Consider the following 12747-nt stretch of genomic DNA (forward strand, 5'->3'; position numbering starts at 1 on the left):
GGTAGGCTAGAAGTCTGAATTCAGGGCACCGGCTCCAGGGGAAGGCTCTCTCTCTCTGTTGGCTCTCGAGGAGAGTCTTTGTGATGCATCAGTCTTCCCTTGGTCTGGAAGCATCTCAGCGCAGGAACCTTGGGTTCAAAGGACACGCTTTGCTTCCGGCACTGCTTTCTTGGTGGTGTGAGGTCCCCATGTCTCTCTGGTCACTTCTCTCTTTTATATCTCAAGAGATTGGCTTAAGACAGTATCTAATCTTATAGATCTCATCAACATAACTGCCGCTAATCCATCTCATTAGATCATAGTGATAGGATTTACAACACATGGGGAAATCACATCAGATGACAAAATGGTAGACAGTCATACAATGCTGGGAATCAGGGCCTAGCCAAGTTGACAGATATTTTTGAGGGACACAATTTGATCCATGACACCCACCCTAAGATTTCACTCGTCAGCCCTGAGTGCTCTTAGCTTTGCCTGTTTCAAGGGTGCAGCGCCTACAACTGAGGCCTTTAAAAGTCTTCCTTAAGCAGATGGAAGATACAGTCCATCATTGCTGTGTGATAATGTGCAGTTTAATTTTTTTTCTGGTAAGGATTTTCTTTTTTCAAGGCATTTCTCTTTCCTTACGAAAATTAAACATTCCAGAGATTCAAGGTGAAAAAAGTGATTCTTTATGTTTATGAGAATAATTGATACTCAAAATATTCCTCCCTGAAACCAAACAAAAACAGGCAATAAGCTCGGAAAATTTTCCTAATATTTCTGTTTGCTCTTTTTCTTCTGGTTAGGGTGTAACAGCAAGCAGCCGCCATAGAGAAAACAGGTCCCGGCGCTTGCTGAATGTTGCCTTCCTGACTGCTGCCGTCCTGACTGCATCTGTTGGGGCTGGGTGTACGGGGTACCCTGGCCTCCCGGATCTGCCAGGCCCACTGTGGTCGCCGCTGGGGCTGTGGATGTTGAAAAGGAGAGAGGGTCAATGAAAGGCCCCAGTTCAACCACCTGAGGGGCCTCTCCCTCAGCCAAAATATTCACTTGGCCCCTGACAATGGAGCCTTTGTTGGCAGTTCTGGGGGCTGTACAGACAAGGTAGCAAAAGCTTTATGAGGGCAATATTGCAGAGTCAGGCTGGTGAAGCTCTTGTGGGGTTTAATACGGCTGCTGCCATAGAATTGGAATCAACGCAAAGCTTCAGTCCGTGAGGGACACTGGCTACTGCCTTTTCAGGGTGCTGAATTTTACTTCACAATTCGAAAGCATAGTTAGAGCAGCCCTTTAAGGCATGTGGAACCAGAGGCTGATATTTACTCAATTCGAAGTTAGAAATAATGAAAATACAGTATTACAAACTGTCAAGACGACTACCAATTAAGTGCTGGCAATTCACCTTGAATATGGTTTGATTTTCTAGCTAGCAATTAAAACACGTGATATAATGTAGCAAGAACATTCCCAGCAACATCACCAGGTCTGTTTGCCGTTGACATACTTATCCTGGCCCAGTTCCCAGACTTTTCAGGAATTTATACTGTGCCTCCTTTCCGATGATTGGGTTTTTCTTTCCTAACCATTGAATTTCCAGCGTCATGAATGCTTTTGATTTGACGTGTTGCTGAGCTAAGTAATTGTCCTGGAACACGTGGCTGACATTGGCATTTGCAAATGGATATATTACCTAAGTCCTAAGGGATATTAACACGCAGCGCTGCTCCTTGGGAAAGCTGTCCTTGATCTTCAAGGGACTTCTGTTTTTGTAGCGTGATCACCTTTCCAGGCTGTGGTCTTTGCCGTGTCAGGGACTAGCTGTTCTTTCTCATAGTCTGGAAATAATACCTTTTCACAAGGACAGCCAAACCCAAGAATGCCAAGCACTGGTGAATAAAATAAAATGCCCTCACTTATTAAGAGGAGCCAAGGGCAGTGGTGGTTTAGTGGCGGAATTCTCACCTTCCATGCAAAAGACCAGGGCTGTCTGTTCCCGAGACTCGCATGTTGCTGTGATGTGGAACAGGTTTCAGCAGTTTCCTGACTAACACGGTCCGTTCAATGTTCTTCACCAAAACCGCAATTCAAATGCATCAATTCTTCCTTATTCATTGTCCAACTTTTGTATGCTTATGGGGCAATTGAAAATACCGTGGCTTGGGTCAGGCACACCTTAGTCCTCAAGGTGACTTCTTTGCTTTGTAACACTTTTAAAAAGGACTTTTGCAGCACATTTCATTAGAATATTTTACTTCGTCTTCTCGAGCTGCCCTTGTTAAGTTTTTACTTCGTCATTTCTTCTGTTAGCTTTGGCTACTCTGCGTTCCAGAGCAGGCTTCAGAGTCTCTTCTGACTTCCGTTTTGTCTTTTTCTTTCCTTTTTAATGACCTTTTGCTTTCTTTATGTATGATGTCCTTGATGACACCCCACAGCTCACCTGACCTTCATTCGTTAGCGTTCAGTGTGTCAAATCTGTTCTTGAGATGGTCTCTAAATTCAGGTGGGATATACTCAAGGTCGTACTTTGGCTCTCCTAGACTTCTTCTAATTTTCTTCAGCTTCAACTTGCATATGAGCAATCGATGGTCTGTTCCACAGTTGACTGATGATATTGAGCTTCTCCATAGTCTCTTTCCACAGATGTAGTAGATTTGATTCCTGTGTATTCCGTCTGGCAAGGTCCACGTGTATAGTCGCCATTTATGTTGTTGAGAAAAGCTATTTGCAATGAAGAAGTCGTCGGTCTTGCAATCCCTGGAGTTGTTTCTGTCGCCAAGGCCATATTTTCCAACTACAGATGCTTTTTCTTTGTTTCCAACTTTCGCATTCCAGTCTCCAGTAATTAGCAATACATCTTGGATGTTTGCTCAATTTGAGACTGCAGCAGTTAGTAAAAATCTTGAATTTCTTCATCTTGGGCATTACTGGTTAGCACATAAATTTGAATAATAGTGCCTGGTGCTTTCCGTGGGACTTCTAAGCATGAAAATGATTCCTATTGTTTGTCCATATGAATTGACTAGACCTGAGTCCCTCCATCCGTCTACTCACCTGCCAGCAGATACTTACTGAAGCCAATCATTTGCCATACACCAAGCTAAGAACCGTGTCCATTTCACTGAATCTTCATAACATTCTCCGAGAAGTAGGCACTTGTTGGAGGGCAGCTGTCCATAAATATTTCATGTTTCTGTATTGCTGAGGTCTTCTGAGCAGAAGCATTTACAGCCAACTTAAGAATGTTTATATAAGGACAACCCAAGACAGGGTGCTCAGATGTGTCCTGTCCTGGAGATGTCCCAGGGTACCCACTGCTGTCGAGTAGATTCCGACTCATAGCGACCCTATGGGACAGAGTAGAACTGCCCCGTAGAATTTCGAAGGAGCACCTGGCGGGTCTGAACTGCCACCCTCTTGGTTAACAGCAGTAGCATTTAACCACTACACCACCAGGGTAGTGAAGATAAAATCCTTTCCTTCCCCTCCCTGGTGAAGATTTGCTTATATTTCAGGGTGAAAGCAAGGTGTCCAGAGGAAGGATAGGCAGATCACCAGCAGCACTGTGAAGTCAGCATCCCCTCTCTTGTATTGTACCTGCTGCATGATGTCCAGGCATCAGCTGCTCCTCAATGTGCAGGCCTGTGGAGAGCGAAGCTCAGGGAGCTGGTGTGATGTATTGCTGCGGCTATATGTTTGCCTTGAGAAATAAACTGTCTTTGTCTCTGGAAAAAAAAAAATAGTGATATTAATTTGTCTTCCTTGTATGCATGTGGATATTATTGTATCACTGACAGTGATGTATTTTAGGATAGATCTTGAAATGTTCTTTATGACAGTGAATGCAACGCCATTCCTCTTCAACTTGCCGTTTCCAGCATGGTCCACCATATGATTGTGTGATTCAAAGTGATCGATACCAGTCCATTTCAGATCACTAATGCCTAGGATATTGATCTTTATGCATTTCCTTCCATTTTTGACAACTTCCAATTTTCCTAGATTCATATATCATTAATTTTGGATCATGCCTCATCAGCAATTGAAGGTCCCAAAAGTGTTACTCTATCCACATCATTAAGGTTGACTCTACTTTGAGGTGATGATGCCTTTGAATCATGGTGCCAGCGAAGAATATTGAATATATCATGGACTGCCAAAAGAACGAACAAATCTGTCTTGGAAGAAGTACAGCCAGAATGCTCCTTAGAAGCAATGATGGTGTAACTACGTCTCACATACTTTGGATATATTATCAGGAGAGACGAGTGCCTGGAGAAGGACATGATGCCTGGTAAAGTAGAGGGTCAGTGAAAAAGAGGAAGACCCTCAACAAGGTGGGCTGACATAGTGGCTACAACAATGGGCTCAAGCATAACAAGGATTGTGAGGATGGCGCAGGACTGGGCAGTGTTTCGTTTTGTTGTATGTAGGGTCGCTGTGAGTCAGAACTGACTCAACAGCACCTTAACTACAGCAACAAGTACTACTACTTTGAGGAGGCAGCTTTTCCCCAGTCTTGTCTTGAGTGTCTTCCAACCTGAGGGACTCACCTCCCAGCACTATATCAGACAATGTTCCGCTGCTATTCATAATGTTTTCACTGGCCAATTTTTTCTTCTTAGTCTGTCATAGTCTGGAAGCTCTGCTGAAACTTGTCCACCACGGGTAACCCTGCTGGTATTTGAAATATCGGTGGCATAGCTTCCAACATCACAGCAACACGAAAGCCACCACAGTACAACAGACTGACAGATGAGTGGTGGTAACAGAAAGCGTCACAACTAATTAATCAGTATTAATACATTATACTTAACTAGCAACCGTACTTTATTCATATTGCCTTAGTTTTTACCTAATAGCCTTTTTCTGTTCTAGGATCCCATCCAGGATATCACTTGACAGTTTTTCTTTGTTTCTAGGCTATAATGTGTTTTTGACATGGATCAAACTACACATTTAATATTTAATTTAATTGTAACCAGCCACCCTTAAATTTTTTTTATATATTAAATGTTTTCCTCTCTTTAAACATCAAAAAGCTAGTAAATCACCACTACCCTGTCGATGCTACCAAAGGTTTGAGTTTCCTGGTAGCTTCACCTTGTAGCTCTGTGTGTCTTTTTGCACAGTGAAAGTTATCTGTGTCCCATTTAGAAAAGTTAGAGCAGCTGGATGCATCATAAATGTGACACTCTTGTCATCATGTGTGGCATTAGAACCACACCCATGAGTATTTTACCAAAAGTAAGGGCATGTAGTTTGTCCAGAGTACTGTCCTCATGTTGAGAAGCTAAGTCCTGAGGAGTTAGGGTGGACAGAGTCTCCTGTCAGAACCTGGGCTCTGACAGGGAGCAGAAGACAACCTGCCTTTCTCCAGCTCTTCCTGTTATATCCACTCAGCTAACGAGAGAGACACAGGCCTTGCCTTCGTAACCTTGCCAACTTGTTGGGGAGAGAGGATACCAAACCAGATAAAATCTCAGATGGGCCATCAATGTAAAGAACCATTCAGGATAGCCATGTAAGAGATGGTACTGGGCATATGGAACATGATCAATCACCAGACAGCTTGGGCTGGTGACAATATCCGAGGCAGGTCATGGTATTTTGGTAGAAGGTTGGTGGCACCTTCGGCCAGTAACGTTGACTGCCTATTATGTGCAGAAGACTATGCTAGCTCAGCCAACACAGATGGCAGGTGTTCACAATTCTGCCTCTACTTCTAAAACCAAACAAGAAACCAAACTCACTGCCATTGAGTTGCTTCCAACTCATAGCGATCCTATAGGACAGAGTAGAACTGCCCCGTAGGGTTTCCAAGGAGCACCTGGTAGATTTGAACTGCTGACCTTTTGGTTAGCAGCCATAGCTCTTAACCACTACACCACCAGGGTTTCCGCCTCTACTTTCGAGGTCCCTAAACTCACTGTAGAATCCCTGGGTAGCACAAATGGTTAACACACTCAGCTGCTAACCGAAAGGTTGGAGGTTTGAGCCCATCCAGAGGCACCTCAGAACAAAGGCCTGGTGGTCTACTTCTGAGGAATCAGCTGTTGGAAGCCTTATGGAGCACAGTTCTGCTCTGAAACATATGGGTCACCATGAACTGGAGTCGACTCGATGGTAACTGGTTTTAAACTCTCCATGAACAAATCCTTCCTCAGTCCTTTGCGTTGCACGCCATTCCCCACTGGGCTTTTCTGTAGCAGGAATGCAGATATGTTTAGGTGTCTTCTCTGTGTGAACTCTTTTGAGGTTCAAATAGTCACTTCCTTAGACCATTTTGGAGTAGTTCTTTCTCTTCCCTCCTTTAGTCATTACTAAGTCTCGTGTACACGTCCACGTCCTGCTCCACTTGTGGGGCCAAAGCCTCCCAGTGTTTGGGGTGTAGCTGCATTAAGTCAGTTAATGTCCTCCTTTGTGAATCGCATAGTACAGCACATTTCTGTTTAGTCCTTTTTTTTTTTCTTTTTTCATGAAATTAAAAAAAATTGATGCATGTTTAAATGGACACGTATCATATGATTCCATTTATGTGGAATATCCAGAATAGGTAAATCCATAGAGACAGAAAGATCAGTGGTTGCGAGGGGCTGGGAGAGGGGATACTGGGGAGTAACTGTTAACGAGAACGAGGCGTCTTACTGGGGCAATGAAGTCATACGTTCCAGAATCAGACAGTGGCGATGGTTGCATAACCTTGTGAAGATAGGAAAAACAGCTGAATTGTACGCTTTAAAATGATAAGTTTCACCATCTGTGAATTATATCTCAGTGGAACAAGTGGATGTTTATCAATGAAGAGATTATTTTTACAAAATAAAAGTAAAAGATTTGAATTACTTATAATTCCAGATAACTAATAGTAACATTTTGATATGCGTGTTGTTTTATTGTTGTCGTTTTGTTTTCATTGGCCCTTTTTAGGCCAAGAACTGAAATCCAGTTCTCCCTTGTCCCCAGGCCTCAAGTTCACACACTTACTGTTACTTTTTGCTTAAACATTTTAGAGGCCTCAGGTACCGACTGAGGACGACCATTCAGAGTGTAAACTGTGTGTAATGTAGAAGAATGGCATTTTCAGATTTCAAAATATAAATGTAAACGTTATTCCTCAGGAGGTAAAAACAGAGTCCAGTTTTATTGAAACTAAAAGCGTCAGTTCTGAGAATCTCTGTGCCTGGACTTCCCGGATGTCTTAACCGTATTTAACCCGCAGAGGAAATGTGTGCCCCGTGTCTTACCAATTTGACCCTTGTTATGGATTGAATGGAAAACCCTGGTGGTGTAGTAGTTAAGAGTACAGCTGAGAATCAAAGGGTCAGCTGTTCTAATTCATCAAGTGCTTCTTGGAAACTGTATGGGGCAGCTCTACTCTGTCCTATAGGGCTGCTATGGGTCGGAATCAACTTGACAGCAATGGGTTTTGCTTGGTTATGGATTGAATTGTGTCCCCTCAAAAATGTGTGTAAACTTGGCTAGTCCATAATTCCCAGAATTTTGTGATTGTCCACCATTTTGTCCTCTGGTGTGATTTTCCTATGTGTTGTAAATCCTATCTCTATAATGTTAATGAGGTAGGATTAGAGGCAGTTATGTTAATGAGGCAGAACTCAATCTATTGGATTAGGTTGTATCTTGAATCAATCTCTTTTAAAATATAAAAGAGAGAAGTGGACAGGGAGGGAGGACCTCATACCACCAAAAAGCAGCACCAGGAGTAGAGCATGTCATTTGGACCCAGAGTCCTGCTCAGAGAAGCTCCTACCTAGACAAAGGGAAGACTGATGACAAGGACCTCCTCCCAGAACCGAAACAGAAAGCCTTCCTCTGGAGCTGGCACCCTGAATTTCGACTTCTAGCCTCCTAAACTGTGAGAGAATAAAGTCCTGTTTGTTAAAGCTATCCGCTTCTGGTATTTCTGTTACAGCACACTAGATGACTAAGATAACCCTTTCACAGCTTAGGGGAGGTGGGTACAGGTACCAGTGTCAACCTAGTGGATTATCTGAAACTTTAAACATTTCCCCAAATACGTTAATGATGCATTCTCCCCTCCCCACTGCTCCCAAATACCCATAGTAAGTTTTACTTAGGGTAATACATTGTTGTTGTTATTAGCTGCCATGGAGTTGGTCCCTGACTCATGAGAACCTCAGGCACAACAGAATGAAACACTGCCTGGTCCTGTGCCATCCCCATGATCCGTTACAGGTGGGACTGTTGTCCTCCGTAGGGTTTTCATTGGCTGATTTTCAGGAATAAACCTCCAGGCCTTTCTTCCTCGTCCGTCTTAGTCGGGAAGTTCTGCTGAAACTTGAACAGCATCACAGCAGCTTGCAGACCACCACTGACTACACAAGAGGTGCATTCGCCAGGAATCTAACCTGGGTGCCTCGCATGGAAGGCGAGGATTCTACAAGGTCATACAGTAGAACCTGTGAGAGCTGGAACGTGATGGAACTGCCTGGTTTTTCCGGGTCTTGCAAGCCTTCCACCTCTGAAGGGCACGGTCTTACCGCTTTTCTTTCTCTGTTTTTAGGGGAAATTTTTGAGTTTTTCTTCTCTGACAGGTTTCCTCCTTACACGGGTTCTGGCTTTCGCAGGTTCTGGTCGTTGGTAGTTGCTGTCGAGTCGATTTCTGACTCACAGAGATCCCAGGTGACAGTAGAGCTGCCCCATAGGGTTTTCTAGGCTGTTTTTTTTTTTTTTTAATCATTACAGGAGCAGATAGCCAGGTCTTTGTTCCCCAGACCCACCCTGTGGGTTCGAACTGCCAATGTTTTGGTTAGCAGCTGAGCTCTTAAACTTTGTGCCACCAAGGCTAATAAATTAGGCTGAAAGAAATAAAAATCAAAACCCCAGAGTAACCAGCACAACATATTCAAAGAGAGTCCCAGTATCCCAGCATTTATCATGTCATCAGTGACTTTGTGTTTGTGTATAGAGGGATTACCTCTGCTCACAATTAAATAGAAGGGTTTGGACCACCACACCCTCATCTCCTGCTGGGGATGTGCTTGTCCATGTCCTGACCTGAGGGCCGTGAAAAGCCGCTGCTTCAGGATTGAAAGCTGACTTGGTAAAGCCTTTTCCACAATGGAGTTGGATTAATCGAGCTTATTTTTCTTCAGGTTGTATATTTATTTGACGGTTTCACACCATTCATCAATTTCTAAGCCGTTAATAATTTTTGCGGCCCCTCTAGATGTGTGTGTACAGTTCAAGTGTGTTTGATTTCATGTGGTCTCTCCATATTTAAACAGTGCTGAGTGATGGTGTGTGTAACATGCCAATCTAACGTTGCAGATCTGAACCCAAGTCCTTGATGCTTTAGCGCAGTTCCCTTGACTGCCTTGCATAGCTTATGCTTGTCTTTGTCTTTGCAGCAGCTCCTGCTTCTGTTCCAGTTTTAGGGTAGAACCGTTCGCACCCCACCTGTTGAGTATTCATATGTTGCATACCCTGTAGGGTCACTATGAGGCGGCATAGACTCCAAGGCAGTGGGTTTGGGTTTTTTTGGTTCTGTCCTCAAGCTGCTTATATTCTGTTGAGGAAAATTAAAATATGTTGTTGTGAGCTGCTGTCAGGTTGACCCCTGACTCATGGCAACCCTGCGCAAAACATGATCAGACCGTTGTGATCCACAGAGTTTTCATTGGCTGATTTTTGGAAGTAGATTGCCGGGCCTTTCTTCGTAGTCTTAGTCTGAAAGCTTCGCTGAAACCCCTTCAGCATCAGAGCAACACACAAGTGACAGACTAGTGGAGGCTCCACTTGAAGTGCCTTGGCTGGGAATCGAACCTGAATGTCCCACGTGGAAAGGGAGAATTTTACTACCGAACCACCACTGGATTAAATATATGCAACTGTTCATTCACGGAAGAATGGAACAGTGGCCATAGGAGAGATGTAGGGTTTGGGGGAATTTTAGAAAATAAAGACGTTTCTTCTAGATAGTTTTATGAAGATGGCACGGAAGCTTGGCTTCTGATGGGTGGGTTGAGTTTGGGCTGGAAGTGATAGGGAGAAAGAGCCTTCTGGAAAAGAGGGAAGAATGGAAGTAAAAACCAAGGGGCCCATTCAGACACAAGTCACCCCTGTGGGCCAGAAGGGAGCTGGGGCTGAACCCCAAGGGTGCTGCAGGTAGATGTGGTTTTAGGAACCAGTGCAATGGAGAGGATTCACCTAGGGACCCCGGGCTGTTAATGCAAACCTGCCAGTGTTTCTGAAGCAAAGCAATCTGAAGAATCTTATGTGACTGCTTCCATCTCAAAATAATTTGTATTTCACCTTTAGAACTCCACGTTTCCAAACAAGGCCTTATCTTAAGTGTTGTCTGAATTGTCCACAGGTATTTTGTTTGTGAATTCTTGTCTCACATTCACTGGCCAAGTGGAGTGACCCAATATTGAATTACAAACTGTCCTTCGTATTATTTTGATGTCATAAACCATATCCATTCAAGGGATGCACTGTCAGCGTCCCGCCTGACCTTACAAGTTGTAACATTCTTTGACCAGTGGGACCAAATCAAGGCCAAGGTCATGCCTAAAAGTATGAAAGCAGAAGTGAGAGGGCAAGGAAGTAGGCTGGATGTGGCAAAGGGTCTAAGTGAGGGCCCAAAACAGTTGTGAGGTTCATCAGTCACACAGGCTCATCCTTTCCCCAGGACTTGGAGAACATTAAGGGGCTCAGGGCAGATCACTCGTGTTGTATTTGAAATGTGTCCAGCCTGGAGCAAACCAACTTTGTGCTTACCCTTGGTGTCTGAAGATGGTTGCCTGCTGACATACTTTGCAGTCTGTGGGGTGGGCAGCTATGCATGTTGGTGAGAAGAGTGGATTTGTGTTACTGTAAAGACTGGTTTTAGAAAAACCTATGTCCCTTAAAACTGTGCAATGTGTCTGTTCACCTCACTGCCAGTGGGTCAGGGTGCGGGGATGGGAATGAGTTGGCAAAGAAATTCTCCAGTTCTGAATTTACCATCTAATTACCACGTGTCTCGTTCTTGAAGGCAGCTAGCTGAATCTGACTGCAAAAGTGTTTTATTTTGCCAGCCAGTGTTATAATTTTGGTCTATCTAGCTATCTATTTATTTTTATTTGGCTGGAAGGCAGTGTTCCCCATTTGAGAAAATCTCGTCAATTTCCCATGTTGTAAAGCTCAGGCTTCCCAAATTCACTTTACTAGCCTGTGCTGTGTAGCATCCACATTTGCCATTGTTGGGATAAACTCATGAACCTCTGTTGCTATTATGTCAAATCCACTGCTGTAAAAACCCTCTAGAAGTTACCATAATGGCTTATTCTTCACAGGTTTCCTTTAAACATCAGGCAATTTTGCTAGAATACTATTGTGTCTATAAAAGAAGAAAATGAAAGACTACTAAAGTGAAAAGTGTTTAACATGTGTAATCTTGTCCTTTTTGCTTAGGTGAAGTAGAGGCTCCTGATCCAAACGACCCTCTGGGACAGCTCGACGGGCACAACAGCCCTCTTCCGACTCTGAAAGGTAAGCTGTCAAATACAGGTTCCCTGTAGGTGGGGCTCTTTTAAAGTGTTTCCAGAATGTAACGTAGAGACTCTAACTGTTGATTTGCCATTTCTACCTAAGAAGTCCTGATGGCACAGTGGTTAAGCGCTCAGCTGCTAACCAAAAGGTTGGCGGTTAGAATCCACCCAGTGGCTCCATAGGAGAAAAGACCTGGCCTTCTGCTCCTGTAAAGACTACAGCCTAGGAAGCCCTATGGGGCAGTTCTACTCTGTCATACAGGGTTGCTTTGAGTTAGAATGATTTGATGGCACACACACACATTCAAGGTCTGACCTGCCTGAATTTTTCCAGGCCTAATGCTGCCCCCTGTTGGTGGTGTCTGGAGAAATCTTCGTATCTGTTCTTGACATAGTGTAAGGGTGTTGGGGACTGGATGGAACTGGTAGGACTTCAGGACTTTGTCCTGAAGTCGCCCTGTAGGAGGGTAAAGGGTAGGAAGTGAGCAGATGGCCACCCAGCAGGGGAGACGGGGCTTTGGGGGTTCTCAGCAGGCCTGAGCAGAGACTCTGAAGCTGGAGCTTGTCTTGCCCACTGAGCAGGAGGCTGATAGTTTCTTAGTTGACTTTCCTCAATGTCATAGTCTAGAGAGGGGTGGACACCTCAGGCAGCAGGCAGGCCTCCTCCACAAGGCCATCGAGGGAGCAGGCTCTTTCTGTCTTACTGTTTCAGCCTTTCCTACAGTTTTACTATCAGAGCCACTGCCTGCTTTGTGAGGTTACATTCATAGGCATCCTAGTTTGTAGAGTTGACATAATACATTTTCCTCAGATGGCCGGCAGGTACCTTGAGGAGAAGTGTTGCCTTTTCCTAATTTAAACTCTGTCACTGTATTGCTAAAACCGACTTTATTTCTTCTCATTGGTCAGCTTTGACTTGAACATGACCCAGAGACCCACAGTAGTTTCTTAGCGTCCTGTGCTTTGAAGATCCCCATCCCTCCTCAGGGATGTGCTCACTTCCCAGACTCCCAGACTGTCATCTGGGGTTGACGAGGATGGCTTGTCTCAGCCTACGTACCAGTTGCTGTCAAGCCAGCTCTGCTCATGCTCACATCATTTGTGTCAAAGTAGGATTTTCAGTGGCTGATTGCTAACCCTTTCTTCTGAGCCACCCCTGGGTGGACTCTAACCTCCAGTAGCCAAACACGTTAACTGTTTGTGCCACCCAGGGACTCCCCACTTCAGCCTAGGTGCCTGGCATGTCCCT

The 12747-nt window shown here is 44.3% G+C and overlaps 1 protein-coding gene across 2 annotated transcripts in view; it reads left to right on the plus strand.

The window, feature by feature from the left end:
• The window catches only part of ROR2 (receptor tyrosine kinase like orphan receptor 2), a 350770-nt gene that overhangs the window by 253338 nt on the left and 84685 nt on the right, over nucleotides 1–12747 (plus strand). For both annotated transcript variants that reach the window (XM_049897028.1, XM_049897029.1), the window contains one exon: nucleotides 11422–11499. In XM_049897028.1, the coding sequence (XP_049752985.1) occupies nucleotides 11422–11499 (78 nt within the window). The remainder of the gene's footprint in view (nucleotides 1–11421; nucleotides 11500–12747) is intronic.

Source organism: Elephas maximus, chromosome 9 (assembly GCF_024166365.1).
Source record: "Elephas maximus indicus isolate mEleMax1 chromosome 9, mEleMax1 primary haplotype, whole genome shotgun sequence".
NCBI classification, from domain to species: Eukaryota; Metazoa; Chordata; class Mammalia; order Proboscidea; family Elephantidae; genus Elephas; species Elephas maximus.